The sequence below is a fragment of the Schistocerca americana genome, chromosome 1, assembly GCF_021461395.2.
Source record: "Schistocerca americana isolate TAMUIC-IGC-003095 chromosome 1, iqSchAmer2.1, whole genome shotgun sequence".
Taxonomy (NCBI): domain Eukaryota; kingdom Metazoa; phylum Arthropoda; class Insecta; order Orthoptera; family Acrididae; genus Schistocerca; species Schistocerca americana.
The window spans coordinates 1,047,533,768-1,047,560,008 of NC_060119.1; the positions used below are offsets into that span (position 1 = coordinate 1,047,533,768).

The 26,241-nt window shown below is 39.4% G+C and overlaps 1 protein-coding gene across 2 annotated transcripts in view; it reads left to right on the forward strand.

Moving 5' to 3' along the window:
• The window catches only part of LOC124617051 (mitogen-activated protein kinase kinase kinase 4), a 217,227-nt gene that overhangs the window by 137,607 nt on the left and 53,379 nt on the right, over nt 1–26,241 (forward strand). For both annotated transcript variants that reach the window (XM_047145235.1, XM_047145236.1), the window contains exons 16-17: nt 10,972–11,187; nt 22,844–23,177. In XM_047145235.1, the coding sequence (XP_047001191.1) occupies nt 10,972–11,187; nt 22,844–23,177 (550 nt within the window). The remainder of the gene's footprint in view (nt 1–10,971; nt 11,188–22,843; nt 23,178–26,241) is intronic.

Here is a 26,241-nt window from a genome sequence, read left to right on the forward strand (position 1 = left end):
GTTCTATTCTGGAAGTAACGCGGAAAACGTGTTGTTTGAACACGTAATAACACCTAACCGGAAAATAATCGTGGGATAACTAAACCTGTGATTCTGGCAGGATTAGTGAAGTTAATCGGCAAACAAATTTTGACAGTGGCAGCAATAGCTACAGAATTGGTGATGACAAGATTGTTTGTTAGAACGAGGAAGGAGAAGAAACGGGGACATCACACAAATTATGGAAGAATAAGACGATTCCAAATTTATATAAAAATTTCGTAATACTGCTTTCCGATCTCATGCTTGAGAAGCTGGTGCGTATGAATGAAATGTGAAAATAATTCATAACATAAAGCTTTGTGCTTGTAGTAGGCCTAATAGGCATTTGATATTGGTACATATTGGATTATATTCTGTCGTGTTATAAAAATGGCCATTTGTGCCAAAACAGTCTCGTTTATTTGGTGTGTTACAAAATTGCTGCCATATTAGAAAGGCCTATTTTGTTTTATCTAGCAATCAGTGACAAAATAGGCGTAATCAGATCGAGAAACCACACCAGTCTTGGGTATTATTTGTATTAACAGCTTTTTCAGTATTAGATAACGACATTTAGATTTTTCATGTAGCAAAACGTTTGATGAACTTTGATGAGATAATGTAAAGCTGTAGCAAGATTAGAGAGTAAAAAATGCTAGGAGCTAAGGTCTGAAGAAATATGTAATTTCTTGCTTATCTCTTGTCAGTATTGGTTTTATGTCACACAAAACAGCAAATTATTAGCTATTAGGCAATAAAGATTTCACATTTTCTGAAGAGTTCTTGTTCTCTCGATTACAAATAATCCCATCTACTATTAATTGTGAGATTTTTTTAAAGAGGGGCAGGCTGTCAAACCGGCCGACTGGGAGCAGGAGAGGCGCCACAGGACATTTCAATTTCTACTCTCCTGACTATAGTTCGGACGTGCGGTAGAAAAATGCTTTATGAAGAGGTGTGGCACTGCACTTTGGCATACTTAAGACCAAATTATATGTCTTACATTTGCTCGAATACGTATGTTTTATGTTTCAGACTTTTCAGAAAGATGTGCGCTACAAGATGAACATATTTTGAAAATTCGATTTTTTTAAAATATTGACCCGGTTCGCAAATGTCGTAGATCCGGGGCTGATGCGCAGAGCAGTCTGAGCTATAGTGCGTAGTCTCCATGTGACCCGTGTATACATTTAGTGATTTTGCTGGTTCCCCTTCGTTTACTCTCACGTCAAATGAAAACAAAACGGATATCTGTGGCTGGGAGCTATCAAGTGAATTAAAACACATTCACATAATTACAGAAGGTTGAAATATGTCATTAGTTTCAGATTTTATTTTATTTCCACCTTTCTGACAGTCAAAAATTAACCGCCTTGCATAACAATGAAGTTATTTTTGTCTGTTTGCTAAAGAAATTAGGCTTTTGTTAACCTTTTCCGCAGAGGCAGTCAATGTATTTGAAATGAAATGTTTAATTCCACAGTACTGGCTAGTTTCAACTGTTTGCTGCATTTCAAGTGCACGTTTTCATTTTCTAGCATGTGTGGCATACTAGTCTCAGGAAACAAGGACTCGAGACAACATACAGCACTTCTTATTAAATAAAACAGTATAAAACCATAACCATTCAAAGGATTGATAAGGGAAAATATACTGTCACCCGGGAGAAAGTGTATTTTTAACCGGGAAATCCAGGAATTTTTTCCCCTTGTCCACGTATACACCCTGATAAAGAACTGAACAGACATCTTGAGGCACGGTACCATTCTTGTGCAGCATTCAGCCAATAGTTTAATTTGTAATTAGACATAAACTATTGTTAATAATTTCCACAACATGATCATAAGAAAGCTGGAGGAATGTAAAACAGTATGGACCGGGTAATTTGAGTAACAACAACTTTTAAATTATTTTGGAGCTTATGTGCCTGCTAGTTTGTGCTGAAATCAAATGTGATTTTGAAGTTTATTTGATAACAGTGAGCATTATTTTCATTTGCAATAAAAATTGTATTTGCATGAAAGAAATTAAGATTCATTATGTTTTCAAGAAAACCAGTTATTTTAAAATAAAATAATATACAAAAAACAAATGATTTACCCATATTTGCACAAGTTGGTTTCTGACAAAATATACAAGCCAAGTTAACAAACATCATTTTACTCTCTTAGTCTAATCCTGTACAAATGAAAGTGGAAGGTAATTATTAATTAAAACTTTATTTGTGGTTGTGTTCCACCAGTCTCCAGTCTTGCCAAAACAAAATAAACTGAGGGATAGGAGATGAAAGGAAGGAAGGAATGAATGAATGAATGAATGCTCCTCTCAAGTAGCAGTCAGCCTGTAAGCCCTTAATACAAATATTGTTCGGTAGGCCATACACTGGAAAACAAAATAATCATATTAAGTAGCATTATCATATTGGTTTTTCTTGTAAGAATTGATCATAATTGTTTTACTATGCGTGACTGGGACAAAACAATAGCAATGCGTATATTTGAGTGGCATCTGTCCTGTCGGACATATTCAACAGAACAGACACCATTCGTGATGACGCGGCTAGGCATACATTTATATGAAATAGAGAATAGTGAGAGAAAGGTAGGGGATGGGTGGGAATTTGTGACTTCCAGCTGCACAAGGCATTGTGGTAATGCAATGGTGAAAGTTGTAAATTTGTGCCAAACGGACACAAGTGGCCCATTCTCTGTTTCGTATCATAATTGTAGCATTTAGCTTGATTGTTGACATGCTTGTGAAGTGGAAACATTTGTATAGAATTTTGTGTACTGATATCTGTGCAATGTGTAGTTTTTACTATAGGTATGCAGTCACTTCTATGAAGTCTTTAGATATCTCATTTAAACAGTTTTGTGTGGTGTAATGTTAATGAATGGACTATCACAATTTCATCTGTGAAAATAATATTGATTGTTGAGATTTATTGTACTAGTCATTGACAATTAGCAGAAGCTCTTCAGTTAGTTTGTGCACCATCTCGCTGTAAATGAATACAGATGTTAAGTAGTATGGGTAAATTGCTTCAGTATAACATCAGCAGTAAATCATAGAGAGTTAGTGAAGTCATTTAATTACCTTGTCATGTCCATTCGGTGATGTAAAATGGACCAACTACGATAATGAGGAAGTAACGTAGAGGTGCTTTTGTCATCTACCCTAAAATATTTTTCATCTATTTAAACATACATACATACATACTGAAAAATGAAAATGATCAAAGTTGGGGCCTGCTGTTCCTAATGAGATATTATATGTGCAAACAAAGCTGGTACTTGGTGTGGTGTCTTATGGGAGTGACCATGAAGGCATTTCCCATTTACAGTCGCTCTCATCATCCACCGTGCCAAATGCAACTTTGTTTGCGTGAACATTAGTTTGGCCAGTAAGAGAGTACTGCAGAAATAGTCATTAAACTTTGGAGGCATAACTTACAGAATAAGCATTGGACAGTACAATGAAGGTTTTGTATTTATGAGAGCATTTACTGTTCAGTTGGTGCAAAGCAGTTGTTTAGGTAAAAATGTTCATATGGTTTAGGCTAGACCCCCTTTTGATCAGTGCACTTCTGTTGTTGAGATTTTCATTCTAAAGATTGGTTTGATACAGCTCTCCATGCTAGTTTATCCTGTGCAAGCCTTTTATCTTTGCATAACTACTACAACCAACATCCTTTTGAACCTGCTTGCTTTAGTCATGCCTTGGTCTCCCTCTACAATTTTTACCCCTCATATGTCCCTTCATTATCAAATTGACAATTTTGTTATGCCTTGGAATATGTCCTATCCTCCGATCTCCTCTTTGAGTCAGTTTGTGCCTTAAATTTCTTTACTCCTCTGTTTAATGCAGTACCTCTCGTTAGTTATTGGAGCTACCCATATAGTTTCCAGCATAGTTTGTAGCACTACATTTAAAAGTTTCTGTCCTCTTCTCGTCTCAACTGTTTGTTGCTTATGTTTCACTACCATACAAGGCTACACCCTACTATCGTCAGGAGGAACTTTGAGGTACTTAGATCTATATTCAGTGTTAACAAATTCCTCTTTTCCAGAAATGCTTTTCTTGCCAAATTCTGTGTACATTTAGTATCCTTCCTTGTTCAGCCATCATCATTTATTTTTCTGCCCAAATGGCATAACTCATATACTACTTTTAGTGTCTCATTTCACAATCAAATTCCATCAGCTTCACCCAGTTTAATTTGACTATATTCCATTACCCTCAGTTTAAATTTGTGGATGTTCATCTTTTGACCTCTATTCAAGACACTATCCATTATGTTCAACTGCTCTTCAAAGTTTTTTTGTCATCTCTAAGAGAATTGAGATGTCACAGACAAAACCAGCGTTCTATTATGTATTATGCAGAGATTATAATAAGAGAGATGAAAGTGTACACAGAAGTGCTCGGACCATTGCTCTTACTCCTCAGCATCTGCAAATGCGTGAATAATTTTTCTCCACGACACACCTGGTGATGTCTGTTGATATGTGACTAAGGATGTAAGTGTAATGTGCTGGAGGCCTGCAAGGAGTAGAAAACTTTTTGGTGTGCCCATTTACCATTAAACTTTATGATTGAGATACTGTAGTAATTAGAGCTCTGGATTCGTTTTTAGGAGGTACAAGATTCATATCTGAGTTACTTCACTTTGATTTACTGTATTTACGCAATTACTAGAGGATATAATGTGACTGGACAAGTAAAGTGTCTACTCAACAAGAGGCAGCAGAAGAACACACACGTAATTAAAAAAAAAAAAAAAAAGTTTTAATGAATGGGCAAGAATTTCTCACCAGAATAGAAGCCTATCTGGTACAAAAAAAATGATTGTAAAAGAAAGAAAAATTGGTAGGTAAAGTCATGGAAAGAGACAAAATCTTATAAAAAGTGGACAAACAGAAAGATAACATAGATTTTTTCCTCTCTCCAATTACATTGTATTGTCAAAAATTGATTATTTTCATTGTTATGTTAGCCCATATGGTCACCTACATCTACATCACCTACATCTACATCGATACTCTGCAAGTCACCATATGGTGCGTGGCGGAGGGCACCCTGTACCACTACTTGTCATTTCCTTTCCTGTACCACTCTCAAATATAGTGAGGAAAAAATGACTGTCTGTAAACCTCCATATGAGGCCTAATTTCTAGTATCTTTATCTTCGTGGCCCATAGGCACAATGTATGTAGACGGCAGTAGAATCATTCAGCAGTCAGCTTCAATTGCTGCTTCTCTAAGTTTTGTCAGTAGTGTTTTTCCTTATGTAACCCTTTTGTGAGTCTTTGTCATCATCTGTCTTGGTCAAACTGTCATCTGTTTTCTACTCCATTGTGCTAGTCCATTCATTTATTTCTCTCTACCATCCAGAGTAATCAACACTTCACCCCCGCATCTTTTCTAGTACTGATTTCGTTGAGCATATATGGGTCCATTGTTATTTACATTTACAAATTTGCCTATAACAATTTGTTTATGTTTCACGACACTGCAGGATGTTCTCCCAATTGCTTCTTGTCAATTAATTTGTATATTTGACAGCTATTTTCTTTCCCACCCTCCACTTACCTTGTTTATACATTTTTTCACATTTTTATGTATTTGTTTTCCACCAAACCAGTATGATAAATTTTTTCTGCCATATCCTACATTACTTTCTTTGCCAAGAAAAGTAGTTTGCATTTTCTTGTATGTTTTCCAGGTTTTGTAAGATTTTGTCTTTTTTCACGACTCTCTCTAATGATTTTTTTCCAATCATTTTTTCGCATCATGTAGGCCACTTCTCTGGTGAGAAATTCTTGTTTTATGTGTGTGTCCCCAGCTGCTGCTTAGTGAGTAGATTTATTTTATCCTTTCAATTACATTATATTGTCAATAATTAATTGTTTTTGATTATAAGAGGAAGTAGTTTCCCAAATTTGTCATTTGAAAAATACAATGTCATCTAATATTCTCAGATTGAACTATTGCTGCATATATCAATATTTTTACATTGGTTAATAGGGTGTATAGGAATTTTTTTACATTTACAGATGAAGCTTTGACTATTGAGGTCACAAGCAGAATAATTTTAAGGAATTTGGAAGGGCAGGGACGGACAAATGATAGTCAAGTTTGAACAGGCTCATGATTTCCCAATATACTGTTGCGCTCAAAACAATATCGACGTTGCTCAATCAATCACATGACACTTCTAGGTGGTGTTGGTGCAAAGGATATGTGAGGAACTATGAACTAGCCACTACAGCTCTCTCTCCTGCTTAATAAATGACAGTTTTGTGAAACACAGAAGGGAATAGTATTAAATTCTATTATCTTACAAGCTCTTAAGGCGGGCCGGTGGTGTACCAAGATTGTTTTGTGCTGCAATGTTTTCGAACAGGTTTGCAATAAGAGTTCTCTTACACGTGTGGATACCATACTGGGCATCTGTTCAATGCTTTAAGTAAAGATAAGATTCAAAAGTAAAGATGTTGCCCTTCAAAAACCATTACTTGGTTCTGTATCAATATTTTATTTTATTATGAGAGACTGCAATGAGTTACGAAGTGGACTGCGAATGAGAAATTCAGTTGCTGTTCACAGTATTAGAATACTGGATTAAAATGTTACCAGCCTGTAATCAGAACATGATGGTGACATTAAGGTGAAGCAAGAGGTAAAATTAATCCTGAATGAAATATCTAACAGAAGAAATAAATCATGTTAAACTGACTATAATTGTTGTTGCAAGAAAAAATTACAGCGGCAAGACCCATCATGGAGATAGTACCAACAGCCATCAGTAGATCACAGGACGAGCAAAAGTTTGAAAATTGGGCCGAATGATGATTGCAGTCTTTTTTTTTATGTATTAGCTGCTGCTGTTACGTATCACTTGCACCCTAAAAGATACTGCAACCTGTGTTTCACAGTAGGTTGAGCACAGCACTACAGAGGGGTTATAGTGATACCACTGTGGCTGAGAACTAGGGTAAGTGCAGGATGGGGAGTAGTGAGTGGGCAACAAATTAAATTACGCTGTCAAATATAGGAAACTTTACTGTGTGCTTTGGCATTGTAGGAACGTCTATCATGTTTAAACTGCAGTTTACCTGACTCCATTTGTAGTCAGAACTGCATTGACTTTAAAATTGGACAAATGCTCAACAATAGTATTTATTTCTGCAGGAGACAGTAAAAGCCTAGATAGTGGTGGCGTACTAAACTGTTTCGTGCTGCAGTGGTGTCAGTGCTCACCGTGACACATGACAGGAAAAAAAGGGTGTGTGTTAGCTGCTAGTTCCATGCAGCTGTCCACCTGCTTAGCTGAGTGGTAACATGTTTGTCTCTCATGCAGTGGGCCCGGGTTTGATTCCCGGCCAGGTTGGAGATTTTCTCCGTTCGTGAGCTGGGTGTTATGCTGTCCTCATCGTCATTTCATCCTCCATCACCAGCATGCAAGTTGCCCAATGTGGCGTCAACTTTAATAAGACTTGCACTCAGCAGCTGAACTTCACCGGATGGGGCCTCCCGGCCAACAATGCCACACGCTCATTTCATTCCCATGCAGCTAATGAGAGAGAACAGCTGGCATACAATATGTTGGGAAGTAAGAGACATTGTAACATTCTCACATCAGTATTGAAGTGAAATGTGATACCGTATAACCCTGCTTTTACATTCCCGGAATTAACATTTTTCCAGCGTTAACGACATTTCTCGTGGCTCCCGTTAAATATCCTATATCCACAATCTTAATTTGTACTCGAATTTGTGCCAACGTATTTATAATTTTCCTGTGATTTATGCTTTGTGAAAAAATGTTCGTGGAGAAGAACTGACATAAAGTGATGCTGGCATGACATCAGCCATTAAGTAGTGTTTAAAAACATTACATAGTTAAGTTTCTTGACACCAGGATGCCCTGCTCATTGGATTTGGAGTGGAGAATGTGTAAAGGTTGGAGCAATTTGTGCAGTATCTCCTGCCACTGCCAAGCTCTACTTGGTGTCGTGGCTGATGGGAGTAGCTAGAACCCCATTTACTTGATGCTCCCAAAATCAAATTTTGTAAACCAATTTCCCAATACTGCTTCTGGGTGGTCAAGATTCATTCGAATAAAGATATCGTGACCAATCACAACCATTTCTAAACAATCTCTATTGCACATGTACAATTTGATGATTGTTGCACAGTTTCGTGATTGTTGTGATCGTTGCCACACCTTTGTTGAATCGTATTTAGCGTGTTTCATTGTTTAGCCACTTGTAGCACTAGTTTACACCTTCACTCACTTCGCATTGCTAAAATGTTTCTGCTTTAAACAGAGCACCAATTACGACTTTTTCATGCTGGACAAAACGTGTTTCGAAAAAGTGTTTCAAGAAATTATTCTCCTTGTCAGATACAGTATTTATGTTATGTATTTTTTGTGACGTTACTCAACCAAATAATGCAAGAGACGCAGAACAACATATATGCAACTGCCACACAAAATATTTACATAAATATTTGTATTTTACAATGAGAAATTCTCAAAACACATTGAGCTAAGCATGAAAAAATACATAATTGTGCAGGGTTTCATTATTTAGATATTAAATGGCAGCTGCAAGCTTGCCAAAAACATCGAATATGACGTATGAAATTGAGTCAGACAGACAGTTATCAGTTTCCATTACATCAACGGTTATTATTTGATAATAAACCTTTGTCCAGTAATAATAAAGTCCTTGACAAGTATTTCGATGCCTTTTATGTACATGAAGTGCAAAAATGCAAGGAGGCATCCTATACCTAACTTTTACATCTTAAAATGTTATTTCCCACATTTTACATTTTCTCACGTGTTACACCATTTTTTTTGGAGTCCCTGGAAAAGTGTAAATGTGGGGTTTCACCATATGTATTCAGATAAAAACAGCTGTGTTCTTGCATCCCACAGTAATCACAACCTCAGACATTGCAATATATTTGGAAAAAGAGCTAATTATTTGTGACAATGAAGATATAAATTTCACAGCAATGTTAGGATAGTGATAGTACAAACAAAGGGCTTAGCAACCAAAAAAGATAGAAAAGAAAACGGTCCACAGATTAATGCAAACCATTTCTGTTTGTTTATTGTATTTGTCCTTGTATTACCAAAATGTAGAGAATCAACAAATGACATAAATTTAGAATAGGTATAATGTTATCTTTTTAGGCAGATAATTTGTCAGTAAAAAAAAAAAGTAAAGTTTTCTCAAGGAGCCTCTTAAAAAATGAGAGAGAGAGAGAGAGAGAGAGAGAGTGGGGGGGGGGAGTAGGTTTCTTATATTCAGGGTTGTCTTGTACTTGGGTAAACATGGTAGGTTTTCGTTGATGTCCCTACATTATTGCGGGTGAATGCCATTATGGTTCTTTCAGAACGGTCCTTGTTGATTCCTCCTACCGGTCTCCCAAATCTGAGCTGGTGTTCTCTTTACAATAACTGATAAGGGGTACTAAGCTCACTCTAACACTTCCTTCCGTCAAACAGGTTATTTAGGAAACACTGATATTTCAGAAGTAGATATGAGGAGGAGAGTTGTTTTGTAATATCATCACTATTGCACATACAAGATGTTGTTTGATTCTGTACCATAATCTGTTTACTTAAGGGAAAATACAAAATGATAGTCATAACTTTTTTTTAAAAAAATAATTTTTTGGTTATTATAAGAGTACAAAGTTCCACTTTGAAGTAACACACACCTGTAACAGAAAGATGCTTGTCCTTTAAATTTAATGTACTACCTTTGCAGAATTATGGAAGTGAATCTATAAATTTGTTAGGATTTTTACTCTTTTTGCTACTAAAATGTTACACCACAGTGTACATTTAAAAAATGAAAGGATAATTTATCAGTTTTATTGATTGTTGAGCTCCATAGCTGTCGATTATATTAATTTAAGAAATACAGCAACCAACCACTTTTTTATGTATTTTTTTATTATACCAATATGCTTTTTGAGATTTCACCCACCTTCAGTTGCCATAATACGTGTTTAGTCTTCAGTTATAAGTCATTAAAACATCGACACAGTTTGAATGCTGCAGTTGGCCTGTGCAAATTAACAGTTTTCTTTAGCTCCTATATGTGGTGAGCTTTTATATTTAAAATATATTACTGGTTGTAAGTAAATCTAACCATTAATATATTACAAATATAAAACTTCTGAAGCCTAGTATTGGTATATTTCTTAATACAATACAATAAAATAAAGGATGGTCTACTCTTGAGACTCATGTGAAACCTATTACATATGTTACTTTAAACAGCTAAATTTTTTTACTGCATGTACATTACTAAAACTTTAAGACCATTTTACTGTTTACCAAAATTCAGTGATTCTTCCACTGTTGTGGTTAGCATGTATTCAGTGATCCGATATACATGATTAGAACACTATAAATGTGTAGAGCTAGATGAACATTATTACACCAGACAGATCCTTTTAAATGACCTCATTATGTAATTGGTTTCAAATTTTGTATTTTTTGTTTATTTTAAAATGATGTTTGCACATATTAACCAAAAGGAAAAATAAAACATAATTCAATTAACACAGTTGCTTGTGAATACACAGACTTTTCTGGCATAATAAATGTTGCTGCTTTTCGTGGGTATGCCACCATACTTCATTACCCTGACGACACCATGCCGCCACTTCAGGTGGGATTGCAGGTGCTCAATCATGCTGGCGTGATTGTGAACCTGCAATCTCACTGAAAGATGGTGGCCAGTTGGGACATCGAAGTATTGTCTCGTCAGGAAAATGAAATCTGGCTGCTTATCATGAAGAACATCAACACAGTTGCTTGTTTGCTGTGAGGAGCTTAAGTTCCAGTACCTGATATTTGCCCTTTTCCTCTAATCACTTCAAAAATTAATTGTAACTGTTTTACTATTTGTCTTTCAGTATCACAAAGAAGTCTGTCGTTTAGTAACAGGCGAAGTGAGAACAGAACTATCACATGGCCTGATCTGTTTTGCCCAGCAGTGGATGAAGTTTGTCAGAGAACGGTGTGAAAGAGGAAGAGGCCTTCGACCACGGTGGGCAAACCAGGGTCTTGATTTTTTGATGACTGTATGTGAACCTGAAAACACACAATATCTTTCTGACAATGATTTTGATGTGAGTATTTCTGTACTACTATTATTAATGTCTTTGTTGTTGTGATCTTCAGTCCAGAGACTGGTTTGATGCAGCTCTCCCTGCTACTGTATCCTGTGCAAGTGTCTTCATCTCCAAGTAACTACTGCATCTTCATCTCCAAGTAACTACTGCAACCTACATCCTTCTGAATCTGCTTAGCGTATTCATCTCTTGATCTCCTATGATTTTTACCCTCCACGCTTCCCTCCAGTACTAAATTGGTGATCCCTTGATGCCTCAGAATGTGTCCTATCAACTGGTACCTTCTTCTAGTCAAGTTGTGCCACAAATTCCTCTTCTCCCCAATTCTACTCAGTACCTCCTTATTAGTTACATGATCTACCCGTCTAATCTTCAGCAGTCTTCTGTAGCACCACATTTTGCAAGCTTCTATTCTCTTCTTGTCTACAGTCTCTGACAGAATTACAATGTCGTCAGCAAACCTCAAAGTTTGTATTTCTTCTCCATGGATTTTAATTCCTAATCCAAATTTTTCTTTTGTTTCATTTACTGCTTGCTCAGTATACTGATTGAATAACATTGAGGATAGGCTACAACCCTGTCTCACTCCCTTCTCAACCATTGCTTCTCTTTCATGCCCCTCAACTCGTATAACTGCTACCTGCATTCTGTTCAAATTTTAAATAGCCTTTCGCTCCCTGTGTTTGACCCCTGCCACCTTCAGAATTTGAAGGAGAGTATTCCAGTCAACATTTTCAAAGCCTTCTCTAAGTCTACAAATGCGAGAAATGTAGGTTTGCCTTTCCTCAATCTATCATCTGAGATAAGTCATAGGGTCAGCATTGCCTCACGTGTTCCGACATTTGTATGGAATCCAAACTGATCTTTCCCGAGGTCGGCTTCTACCAGTTTTTCCATTTGTTTGTAAAGAATTTGTGTTATTATTTTGTAATCATGACTTATTAAACTGATAGTTGGGTAGTTTCACACTTGTCAACACCTGCTTTGGAATTATTATATTGCTTCATTTACTGCATTTTTATATTTTCTCCTTTCATTGATTAAATTCAGTATCCCTTCTGTCACCCAAGGATTTGTAGCCCTCTTCTTTTTACCTGCTTGATCCTCTGCTGCCTCCACTGTTTCATCTCTCAAAGCTACCCATTCTTTTTCTACTGTATTTATTCCCCATGTTCTTGTCGATCGTTCCTTAATGCTCTCTCTGAAACTCTCTACAACCTCTGGTTCTTTCAGCTTATCCAGGTCCCACCTCTTTAAATTCCCACTTTTTTTTTGCAGTTTCTTCAGTTTTAGTCTACAATAACCAATAAATTTTGGTCAGTGCCCACATCTGCCCCTGGAAATGTCTTAAAATTTAAAACCTGGTTCCTAAATCTCTGGCTTACCATTATATAATCTATCTGAAACCTTCCAGTGTCTCCAGGCCTCTTCCACATATACGAAGTGTTAGCAATGATTGGGTTATGCCCTGTGCAAAATTCTACCAGGTGGCTTCTTCTTTAATTCCTTACCCCCAGTCCATATTCACCTACTACTTTTCCTTCTCTTCCTTTTCCTACTATCAAATTCCAGTCCCCATGACTACTAAATTTTTATCTCCCTTAACTATCTGAATAATTTCTTTTAACACATCATACATTTCTTCAATCTCGTGATCATCTGCGAAGCTATTTGGCATATAAACCTGTACTACTGTGGTAGGCGTGGGCTTCGTGTGTATCTTGGCTACGATAATGCACTCACTACAGTGTTCATAGTAGCTTATCCACATTCCTATTTTTTTATTCATTATTAAACCAACTCCTGCATTATCCCTATTTGATTTTCTGTTTATAACCCTGTATTCACCTGACCGGCAGTCTTGTTCTTCCTGCCACCGAACTTCACCAATTCCTACTATATCTAACTGTAACCTATCCATTTCCTTTTTTAAATTTTCTAACCTACCTGCCCAATTAAGGGATCTGACATTCCAAGCTCTGATCCGTAGAATGCCAGTTTTCTTTCTCCTGATAACGACCGCCTCTTGATTAGTGCCTGCCAGGAGAGCTGAATGAGGGACTATTTTACCTCCAGAATATTTTACCCAAGAGGAAACCGTCGTCATTTAACCATACAGTAAAGCTGCATGTCCTTACGAAAAGTTACAGTTGTAGTTTTACCTTGCTTTCAGCCGTTCACAGTACCAGCACAACAAGGCTGTTTAGGCTGATGATACGAGGCCAGATCAGTCAATCATCGAGGCTCTTGCCCCTACAACTATTGAAAAGGCTGCTGCCCCTCTTCAGGAACCACATGTTTTCCTGACCTCTCAACAGATACCCGTACATTGTGGTTGCACCTGCAGTAAGGCTGTGTGTATCGCTAGGCAAGCAAGCCTTCCCACTAATGGCAAGGTTCATGGTTCATTACTGTAATGTAAAGTTACATAAATGGAAATTATTAATAAGCATTCTCAACACTTTAATTCTTGAAATGATTTAGTATGTATACAGAAGAAGAGATTTTATTATGCCATTGTCACATTCATCCAAGCCCTTAAGCCGAGAAAGATGCAACAGGATATGATATACTGTCTAAATTGCACATAACTTTGTAAATTTTCTTTTTGTCTTTCCTTGGCAGAAGTGTTTCGACTAAACATTATTGTACAAGAAATGTGTTTCATTCTTTCTGAAATGATAAAATAGCAATTTTCATCTAAACTCACCAAAAGAGATATATTTAGATGTTTAGGTGGCCAACTGTCCAGTCACATTAATGGCACCACCTATCAGAAGCCTGAATAATTATTTTTTGCAGCACTGTTCACTGTGAGACGTACAGTAAGTGTGTCAGTGAGGTTCAGGAAAGTACTGACAGAGAGATGGAACCGTGCCAACTCTGGTGCCATGGTCACCTCCAGTAGGTTTCTTGGTTGAGCATCCATGGTGTGAACAGCCTGATCGAGGAGGTCCCACAGATTCTCAATTGGGTTTATATCCAAGGAGTTTGGTGGCCAGAGGAGTATGATAAACTGTTCCTAGTACTCTTCGAATCACGCATGTACGCTGCAAGCTGTGTGACATGTTGCGTTGTTCTGGTGATGGATGTCATCAGGCTCAAGAAAGGGGCAATCCATACCAACTGGTCCAGTACCGGTTGCTTGACCATCTCAGAAATATTTTATAATTGCTGAGTGAATTCCCTGATTTTTAGTAGTCACAAAAATATTTTTTAAAAAAATTATGTTTTATTATTTTGAAATGTTGACCATATTTGTTCCAGGCTGCATGTGTTTTTGCGTATTTGGAAGCATCTACTTTTTTACAATTATTCAGTAGTGGATTGTCCTAAGCCTTTCAGATAAAATGCATTTAGTTCAACAGACTCTGGGCTACAAATTAACATCATTATCACTTAGCTGAATGTATTCTGTAATATATTTTTAATAGTTTAAAGTTATCGGCCACAAATTAAAAAAACTCAATTTTTGAACAGTAGTTTTCCAAAGAAAGATTAATTTCTCAGCTTTGATATTTTTTCTGCTATTACACTGGATAGTACAGTTACTTTTTATTGAGCATCAATGGTGAGCAGCTTACACTTAAAAAAATACACTATTTTAAAAAATGGGTTTTTAAATTTTTCCCTTTTGTGGCCTGCAATATCTCTGTTGGGGGACCAGATGAGTCAAAAATATGTTTTTTGACATCTGTGTTATCTGGAAGGCTAATCAAATAAAGTATACCAATTGCATAATGTAACACACCACATTACACTAGCTAATGATTATTTGTCGAAACAAAGCTGTGGTAATGGTTTCAGCAGGCTATCAATTGCATCTGCAAGCCTATACAAGTCTGATTGTTGCCTTCCCCCTTACACCAACAATTGTCTACTCACACTTATTTAGCTAGATGTTCTTGAAGTGTGCAGTTGAAAAATGGTGTGTCAGTGTTCTGTTGGTGTTATTATTAATGAAGCATGTCATAAAAGTGTGTATGGAGTGTATCCTGAAGACATTACTTTAATCGAAGATTACAGTGAAGAAGAAAAAGTGTTGTTTTACTTATGAGTCGGCCCAGAGGTCAAATCAATATGCAAGTACCATGAAATGAAATACTTAAAAAATTTCATCACCTTTTTGGTTAGTCTTGTGTGGACCCTTTTGAGAAACATAAGAAACCGATAACAAAAGGCCTGCGAGAAATAACATTTGATCATTATTCTAAAAATGAGAGCCCTTTTCTCAATCTCATACCAGGAAAAGCATTGTGTCCAACATGTTATTCTAAGGTATTTGTAATTCACAAGAGAAAGGATAGTGAAACCTCAGATTCAGAATTTTGTGACTTATCAGCAACCGTTAAAAAAGTAGATACAGCTTGTAAAATCCTGAGTATATCGGCTGCTAGTAAAATTAGAAAACTAAGTCGAGATAAAAGACCAAGTGCCTTGAATACAAAAACTGAGAAAGTGGCAACTACAGTCAAAAATAATTTGGAAGTTTCATTTCAAAATAAAATTTGTACTAAAACAGATGGAAGTTCTTAAACTTCACCAACCAAATATTATGATTTGATAGAAAAACTTGAAACTAAATACAATACTTCAAACAAAGAGGATAAAATTATCAGTTTACTGCCAAATTCTTGGAGTAGAGCAAAAGTTAGTGACGAATCAAATGTGCAAGAACGTCTTGTTAAGTTAACAAGGCAATCAGTAAATGAACAGGGAATTTTACCAGCATTACAAAAGAAAAGTGCATCTAATTTGGTAGATGAAAACACAATCAGTAAAGTTAGTAAGTATTATGATTATGACAATAACAGCCGTTTGATGTCTGGCAAAAGTGACTGTGTTTCTGTGAAAGAAAATGCTTCTAAGATTCAAAGACAAAAAACGTTAATAGTGTGCAATTTAAATGAACTATTCACTGAATTTAAAAAAGAAAATCCTCACATTAAAATTGGAAGATCAAAGTTTTGCGAGTTGAGACCAAGATGGTGTATTGTTGCAGGGGCATCTGGCACCCATAATGTTTGTGTTTGTATCATGAGAACATAAAGTTGATGATAGATGGGGCCAAGCTAAGAGTTGACTGTAAAGACCTTTCGGAAGTTGTGGTATGCAATATTGACAATTACAATTGTATGATGTGAAGATTGTCCAGGCAAACAGGCCTTACTTGACGTGTTTAAAGAATCCGAAGTAGTCAATTTGATGCCTGACAGTATAAAATACAAACAATGGGTGACACAAGACAGAACTGAAATAGTGACAGTCATAAAATCACGAGAAGAGTTTTTTTAACTGTTGGTGGCTAACCTTGAAAATCTGAAAATGCCTCATTTTATTGGAAAAGCTCAAAGTAAATTTTTTAAAGAAAGGAAGTAAACCTTGGCAGCTGATGAATGCTTAGTTCTTGCTGACTTTTTCGAAAATTATTCCTTTGTTGTTCAAGATGAAGTAAACGCCACCACTGGGTAAACAAACAGGCCACAGTTCATACATTTGCATTCTGTTATAAAGATTAAGATAAACTAATGAGCCACAGCTTTTGTGTTGTAAGTGACTACCTTGAACACAACACTACAGCAGTTTACATTTTTCAACTAAAATTAACAAACTGCATTAAACAGAACCACCCTTCCATAAAAAAAACTGATTTACTTTTCGGATGGGGCTGCAAGTCAATATAAAAACAAAAATTTATTAACATCTCCTTTATAAAGAAGATTTGGGTTTGATGTAGACTGGCACTTTTTCACTTCATGCCATGGGAAGAATGCTTGTGATGGTGTCGAGGGTACAACAAAGCGAGCTGTCGTAAAAGCAAGTCTGCCGTGGACCGATGACAATCATATCATAACACCTCCAGAAATGTTCGAATTCTGTAAAAAACATATCAAAGGAATTACCTATGTTTTTGTACAATGTGAGGAAGTACAAGAAGTCTATGACAGTGTCTTGAAGGAAAGGTACAACACTTGTCAGAAGATTAAAGGCACTAATCTTTTCATTGTTTTGTACCCCATTCACACAACTTACTGAAGTGTAAGATCACATCGACTGCACCTGTGTTTACGATGAACAGTGGTGGATTGGCGGAGTTGCTAATATTGACTGTCAAAACCAAGATGTGCATGTTGTATTTTATCACCCTCCAGGACCAAGGACATCTTTTAAAAAATTGAGAAGGATCAAGCTTGGATGCCACTTAAAAATGTACTTAGGAAGCTGTCTCTCATGGAATTTACAACTGTGACTGGGCGAACTTATAATCTAACACCCAAACTGAGTGAACAAATTTCTTAAATGTTCAGTGAGTGATGTACTAAGAACAGATAACAAGAGAACAATATAATGTAATTAGTAGGATTATTTTCAATAAAAAAGTAAGCAAGCATAGGTATGATTAAATTATGTACTGATTAAATTATGTAAAGCCTAGATATAGCATAGCAGATGTTAAAAAATATATTTTTGACTCGTGTTTGTAATTTTTTTCCATAACTTCCAATTGAATCTCAAAGTTGTAATTTATACTGAAGTTTGATATCATAAAGTTCTGTTAACTGTGAAATGTTCAGATTTTTATCTGGTCCCCCAACAAAGATATTACAGGCCACAAAAGGGAAAATTTTTTAAAAAATTTATTTTTTAAAATAGTGTATTTTTTAATTGTTAGCTTCTCACCATTGATACTCTATAAAAAGTAACTATACTATAGAGTGTAATTGCAGAAAAAATATTAAAGCTGAGAAATTAATCTTCCCTTGGAAAACTACTGTTCAAAAATTGAGTTTTTTTAATTTGTGGTTGATAACTTCAAACTTAAAAATATATTAAAGAATACATTCAGCTAAGTGATAATGTTAATTTGTAGCCCAGTGTGTGTTGAACTAAATGCATTTTATCTAAAAGGCTTAGGACAAACCACTACTGAATAATTGTAAAAAAAATGTAGATGCTTGCAAATGTGTAAAAACGCATGCGGCCTGGAACAAATATGTCCGCAATTTCAAGATAATAATCAATGAATTTGAAAAAAAAAAAAAAATATTTTTGTGACTACTAAACATTGGGTAATTCGCCCAGCAAATATAAAATTTTTCTGAGATGGTCAAGCAACCAATTATTTTTTTCTTGGACCACTTGGTATGGATTGACCCGAAAAACAAATTGTGTGTAGGGGTGGACATGGTCCCCAAGGATAGAGTCATACTTAAGTTGATCATAATGACTGCCACAATGACAAGATCACCCATAGTATGCTGTTGTTCGTGATCTCTTTTGACGATTGTTGCAGATTGTTTGCTGCGAGACATTTCACGTTGCAAACGCCAACAGTATAAAATGTGATTCATCCGACAAGGCCATTTGTCACCGTTCATGGGATGTCCAGTTGTGATATTGGTGTGCAAATTCCAGCCTGTTTTGCTGATGAACTGCAGTCACCTTGGTGCCATGAACCATGCACCTGCAGCAGAGGCCCACATGCAGCAATATTTGCTAATCTGTCTTTGAGGGGAGACTCCTAGTAGCCCCTTGGTTCATCTGGGTGATCTGTTGCTCACCAGTTGCAAGTTGTTCACCCATACAGTTCACAAGCACCCGTCATTCACTCCTGTCATCTATGGCCTGTAGTGCATCACAATTGCCTGGGCACCAGTTGTGGATAGTGGATGGTTCCACTCTTAACTCAAAAGCCAATGGTCAAGCACTTTCGGACTTTCAGATATATTGCTCTGTTTTCACATAATGACAACTGCACCGCTTTCCATGTCCTTCAACATGCTTTATATCCTATCCACTGCTAGTGCTGCCACCTGCCGTCTGTGAGTGGTTGTTGCACATTAATATCAAACGTGGTCACATTAATATAGCTAGATTGTCCATTAAACGCTCTCTCTCTCTCTCCCTCTCTCTCTCTCTCTCTCTCTGGCCTCCCTCCCCTTCCCCTCCATCCCCCTTCTCCTCTCTCCCTCCCTCCCTCCCTCTCCTTCCCCCTTCTCCTCCCTCCCTCCCTCTCCTTCCCTCCCGCCCCCTCCCGCTGTCTACATCTCTCCCCCCCTCTCTCTGCCCCACTCTCCCCCCACTCTCTACCCCACTATCCCCCCACTCTCTGCCCCACTCTCCCCCCCACTCTCTGCCCCACTCTCCCCCCGCACTCTCTGCCCCACTCTCCCCCCGCACTCTCTGCCCCACTCTCCCCCCCGCACTCTCTGCCCCACTCTCCCCCCGCACTCTCTGCCCCACTCTCCCCCCGCACTCTCTGCCCCACTCTCCCCCCGCACTCTCTGCCCCACTCTCCCCCCGCACTCTCTGCCCCACTCTCCCCCCGCACTCTCTGCCCCACTCTCCCCCCGCACTCTCTGCCCCACTCTCCCCCCGCACTCTCTGCCCCACTCTCCCCCCGCACTCTCTGCCCCACTCTCCCCCCGCACTCTCTGCCCCACTCTCCCCCCGCACTCTCTGCCCCACTCTCCCCCCGCACTCTCTGCCCCACTCTCCCCCCGCACTCTCTGCCCCACTCTCCCCCCGCACTCTCTGCCCCACTCTCCCCCCGCACTCTCTGCCCCACTCTCCCCCCGCACTCTCTGCCCCACTCTCCCCCCGCACTCTCTGCCCCACTCTCCCCCCGCACTCTCTGCCCCACTCTCCCCCCGCACTCTCTGCCCCACTCTCCCCCCGCACTCTCTGCCCCACTCTCCCCCCGCACTCTCTGCCCCACTCTCCCCCCGCACTCTCTGCCCCACTCTCCCCCCGCACTCTCTGCCCCACTCTCCCCCCCCCACTCTCTGCCCCACTCTCTCCCCCCCACTCTCCCACCCCACTCTCCCCCCCACTCTCCCCCCCCCCACTCTCTGCCCCACTCTCCCCCCCCCACTCTCTGCCCCACTCTCCCCCCCCACTCTCTGCCCCACTCTCCCCCCCCACTCTCTGCCCCACTCTCCCCCCCCCACTCTCTGCCCCACTCTCCCCCCCACTCTCCCCCCCATCCTCTGCCCCACTCTCCCCCCCCTCTCTGCCCCACTCTCCCCCCACTCTCCCCCCACTCTCTGCCCCACTCTCCCCCCCACTCTCTGCCCCACTCTCCCCCCACACTCTGCCCCACTCTCCCCCCACTCTCTGCCCCACTCTCCCCCCACTCTCTGCCCCACTCTCCGCCCCACTCTCTGCCCCACTCTCTGCCCCACTCTCCCACCCACTCTCCCCCCCCCCACTCTCTGCCCCACTCTCCCCCCCCCCCACTCTCTGCCCCACTCTCCCCCCCCCCACTCTCTGCCCCACTCTCCCCCCCACTCTCCCCCCCCCACTCTCTGCCCCACTCTCCCCCCACTCTCTGCCCCACTCTCCCCCCCACTCTCTGCCCCACTCTCCCCCCCCCACTCTCTGCCCCACTCTCCCCCCCCCTCTCAGCCCCACTCTCCCCCCCCTCTCAGCCCCACTCTCCCCCCCTCTCAGCCCCACTCTCCCCCTTCTCAGCCCCACTCTCTCTCCCTCTCCCTCTGCCCCCTCCCTTTTCTATCCCTCTCTCCCTTTTCTCTCCCTCTCTTCCCCCCCTCACTTTTCCCCCCCTCACTTTTGCCCCCCCCTCACTTTTGCCCCCCCTCACTTTTGCCCCCACCCCTCACTTTTGCCCCCACCCCTCACTTTTGCCCCCACCCCTCACTTTTGCCCCCACCCCTCACTTTTGCCCCCACCCCTCACTTTTGCCCCCACCCCTCACTTTTGCCCCCACCCCTCACTTTTGCCCCCACCCCTCACTTTTGCCCCCACCCCTCACTTTTGCCCCCACCCCTCACTTTTGCCCCCACCCCTCACTTTTGCCCCCACCCCTCACTTTTGCCCCCACCCCTCACTTTTGCCCCCACCCCTCACTTTTGCCCCCACCCCTCACTTTTGCCCCCACCCCTCACTTTTGCCCCCACCCCTCACTTTTGCCCCTACCCCTCACTTTTCCCCCCTCTCACTCTTCCCCCCCTCTCACTCTTCCCCCCCTCTCACTCTTCCCCCCCTCTCACTCTTCCCCCCCTCTCACTCTTCCCCCCTCTCACTCTTCCCCCCTCTCAATCTTCCACCCTCTCACTCTTCCACCCTCTCACTCTTCCACCCTCTCACTCTTCCACCCTCTCACTCTTCCACCCTCTCACTCTTCCACCCTCTCACTCTTCCACCGTCTCTGCCTTTTCTCCCTCTCCCCCTTCCCTTTTTGCCCTGCTTGAAAATAAAATACGCACACCATCAAACATTTTATTTTGATTTTTTTAAAGATGATTTTAGTTATGTAGTCAAGACTATGAATAAAAAAGAAATCAAAGGGCTACCATCTTTTGAGAAATGCCAAGTTGCACTGTGGTTTGGAATCCATGTTAAGCTGTAGGCCCCCTATAACTCGCTGTGTAAGTCACTTCAAAGGTTGGGTGAAGGCAACAACTCACCATCTCCTACAAGACCATGCCTAGTAAAGCACTATGGTCGTAAAAACGATCTTTGTAGGATTATATTGCAGTAGAAGATAATTGATGAATTAATCAGCCATACAGAGTTGCAGTTAAAGATTGTTTAAGAAAATGAATTGTATGTACTGGAAATATCATTGACATAATAATGTGTTAATAATAATTACATATAGATTGTTTCAAAGTAAGTGCATGGTATTACACAGAATTGTAGCTTAATATTGCTCTGGGGTATTGGTAAGTTTCAGTAAGCTGATACTTATAACTGAAGTAGTTTTGCAGTGAACCCATGGAGCATTGTCGTCACATTCTTTCTTAAAGTATCGGTCCTTTTTGTTACTCAGTTAACATAGAGTATTTTCCATACATTTGCACCACTTCTTATATTATTCCTAAAACTATAATTGTGTTGCAAACGATTTCTGTATTAATTGTTCTGTAAAATTACTGAGAGAGGTTGTGCATTGTTTAAATCACTGGACAATCATTTGAGAGGTTTCTTTTTAATCTCCATTCAACCATACAGAGTTTTTATTTGAACTTTTGATCAGTCTGTAGTGACATTGCTACCAATGAGCTTCAGAAAATTTTGGCATTTGTAAAGTATTCTCAACTTTCACTATGAGTGAACTGCAGAGAACCACAAGGGGAATTTTTTGTATGAATCAGTGGATTACACCATTGGATTCCTAGTGTGATATTTAACCGATTCTGCTATGAAGTAACAGTCTGCATAGATCTCTTGAAATAACAGGAAGTTAATGGCTATAAGCAGGAAATGAGGACATGCAATGTAGGTTGTTATGTGTAGGGCCATTCTTTAGACTAACATTGCAAATTACATTTTATTTTAATGCCTTAATTGTACTGTAAATCATGAACTTCTGTCTTGCATTAATTGCATACAAATTGATCTAAATTTTTTCATTTTGTTGATTTTTTTTTAAGGTAACAGATAAAAATTACATTATCTTCAGAAGCCAACACTACTACATCTTCTCCTCCTCCTCCTCCTTCTTTTTAAACTGTAGTTTCATTGGATATTTTGCATCAACACAACTTTCCGGTATTATAACTGAAGTTAAGTAACATTGTATAATGGTGCCTGAAATTTGTTTAAGATAAATTGTGTATCACTTTGCGAGTTCAACATTATTTCCATTGCATTTACATATTTCCTGAGTCAATTCTTTGTATTTCAGGATCTGAAGAGAAGCATTGATGGGTGCATATCACATGTAATAGGCACGGCAGTGACAAACAATGAGAAATGTTCATTGAATCAGCAACATAATCCATTGTATGGACATTTGCCACGTGCCTCTTTTGATGGACAGTTTCCTCGTTCTCGTGGAAGTTCCCCAGCACGAACTAAGTCACCATCTTATCGATCATCTCGTTCCTTACAAGACACAAGTGTAACACCACCATTTCCTCATGCACAGAGGTCAATCTCAGCCTGTGTCAGTGCTCCAGTGGATGAGACTGATGCTGTGAATAGCAAAACGGCAGTGACAGTAAATATTTCATCTGGAGGTAATAATACTATTACTATTGAGGAATAAATATTAGCAAGAGTGAATGAATGTAAGTTAAAAGGTGAAGTATGCATATTCAAGTGAGGAGGCACTGTAAAATACAGGCAGCTTCATCTTTTAAACGATGCCTATAACAGGCAAGAATATATTGTCGGACCTAGTGGTCTAGAGGTAAAATAGTGTGCCTGGATCTATGAGGGATTGAATCGTAGTCGACCACGGATCTTTCAGTATGCATTTTGACCTAGTATTTACTTCTCAGTGATGTGGAGATTTGCCAGAAACAACATTTGCTTCAGATTTCACCAGATGGATGACAGTGTCAGGTAAGGACACTTTTTTTGCTTTGTGATAGATGGCACTGTAATAGTCACAAACGTATATAAGTACGTGGTATTACGTAACATTCCGCAAGTGCTGACGGTATCCTGCTTCGTGATACATTACCCGTGTTAAAATGGACCGTTTACCAATTGCGGAAAAAGTCGATATCGTGTAGATGTATGGCTATTGTGATCAAAAAGCCCAACAGGCGAGTGCTATATATGCTGCTCGGTATCCTGGACGACATCATCCAAGTGTCCGGACCGTTTGCCGGATAGTTACGTTATTTAAGGAAACGGGACGTGTTCAGCCGAATTTGAAACGTCAACCACAACCTGCAAGAAATGATGATGCCCAAGTAGGTGTTTTAGCTGCTGTCGCGGCTAATCCGCACATCAGTAGCAGGCAAATTGCACGAGAATTGGGAATCTCAAAGGCGTCGGTGTTGAGAATGCTGCATCAACATCAATTGCACCCGTACCATATTTCTATGCCCCAGGAATTGCGTGGCGACGACTTGGAACGTTGTGTACAGTTCTGCCACTGGGCACAAGAGAAATCACAGGACGATGACAGATTTTTTTGTACGCATTCTATTTAGCGATAAAGCGTCATTCACTAACAGCGGTAATGTAAACTGGCATAATATGCACTGTTGGGCAATGGAAAATCCGCGATGGCTGTGACAAGTGGAACATCAGCGACCTTGGCGGGTTAATGTATGGTGCGGCATTATGGGAGGAAGGATAATTGGCCCCCATTTTATCGATGGCAATCTAAATGGTGCAATGTATGCTGATTTCCTACATAATGTTCTACCGATGTTACTACAAGATGTTTCACTGCATGACAGAATGGCGATGTGCTTCCAACATGAAGGATGTCCGGCACACAGCTCGCGTGCGTTTGAAGCGGTATTGAATAGCATATTTCATGACAGGTGGATTGGTCGTCGAAGCACCATACCATGGTCCGCACGTTCACCAGATCTGACGTCCCCGGATTTCCTTCTGTGGGGAAAGTTGAAGGATATTTGCTATCGTGATCCACGGACAACGCCTGACAACAGGTGTCAGTGCATTGTCCATGCATGTGCGAACATTACGGAAGGCAAACTACTTGCTGCTGAGAGGAATGTCATTACACGTATTGCCAAATGCATTCAGGTTGACGGACATCATTTTGAGTATTTATTGCATAAATGTGGTATTTGCAGGTAATCATTTTAAGTTATAGTAATTGTATTTTATGTTCAATAGTTGAAGCAATCAGATAATAAAATAAAGTAAATATACACATCATCTAAGTCATAGAAAAAAGTACCCACATTATGCAGAGTATGAACATTTTGACAACAAAACATATTGCTGGTAATGTACAGCTTGCTGCCTCATCTGTAACTCAACAACTTCCGACTGAAGTAGGTATTGTAACTAAATGAGAGCATGCTAAAAACCAGCTAAAAATTAAAATTGCCAAAGAATTTATGGAAATTCTGTGAGGGTGCGAGTATAAATTATAGTTAAGTACTTGGTAGCCTAACCTGAAATTATGAGTGTTTCCAAGATTAAACTACATATTCGAGATAAAACATAGTATTATGTATTGTGTATCTCTTCAGTAGGGCATGTAGCCTGACCTATATAAATAAAAACTAAAGCAAGCAGCCTTGTCTAAGTATATACATACAAGAATTTCCTTTATTATATACATACAATGTCATTCATTAAAGTCATAAAGGCTACAGGACACCATGAGTACAAAATGAATCTTCCAGATTTTTGGAACTGCAAAAACCAGCAAAGAAAAAGTAATAATGCAAGATGCATGAACCATATCCAATTGGCTGATAACATTTTGCTGTTTGCATTTAGTGCATATAAACATCAATGAATGGTATGAATTAATAGGACAAGTTTTAAAGTAAGTCTATGAGCATCAGTACCTTCCCTTTACTTGCGACTCACAGTTCTTCGTAGAGATAAGGTCTGTCACTTCATTCTTTATTAGCCAGACTTTCTTGACCACACTGGAAGCATCTGCACAACTAAACACTATAGTTCGTGTCATGTAGTAAGGCAGTCCTATTTTCAGCCATTTTGTGCTTCCCCTACCATTAACTGCTAGCAGCCAGTAAAATTCGTTGTCTTTCCGAGCAGCTAACCGTAAGTTACAAACTAGACTGTGAGAATCTCTCTTCCACATGCTGCACTGTTTCCGTAATTTGCGACAATGCAGTTTCATTCACAGAGCTACCGAATTATTCGTTCATATGTCGATGTTACTGTCTTCTAGCAGTATAGCTGTGAATGTGTACCTGTAAATGGTTTGGTGTGATTTCCAAATGAAAATATCATGTGACAGCAATAAAGTGAAGTTCCTCCAAGAAAATTTAAATTAAATCGTGTGCCTATACAGTATCATCTTAGTTGTGCGATTGGATTCAGGATTTCCTGTCATAAAGATCACTGTATTTAATAATCGATGGAAAATCGAGTAAAACAGAAGTGATATCTGGCATTTGCAAAGAAGTGGTGTAGGTGCTCCTCTGTTCCTGATTTAGTAAACAATTTAGAAGACAACCTGAGCTGCCCTCTTTGACTGTTTGCAGATGATGCTGTGATTTACTATCTTATAAAGTCATCAGAGATTAAAACAAATTACAAAATGGCTTAGACAAGATATCTGCATGGTGAGAAAAGTGGCAATTGGCTCTAAGTAATAAAAATTCTGAAGTC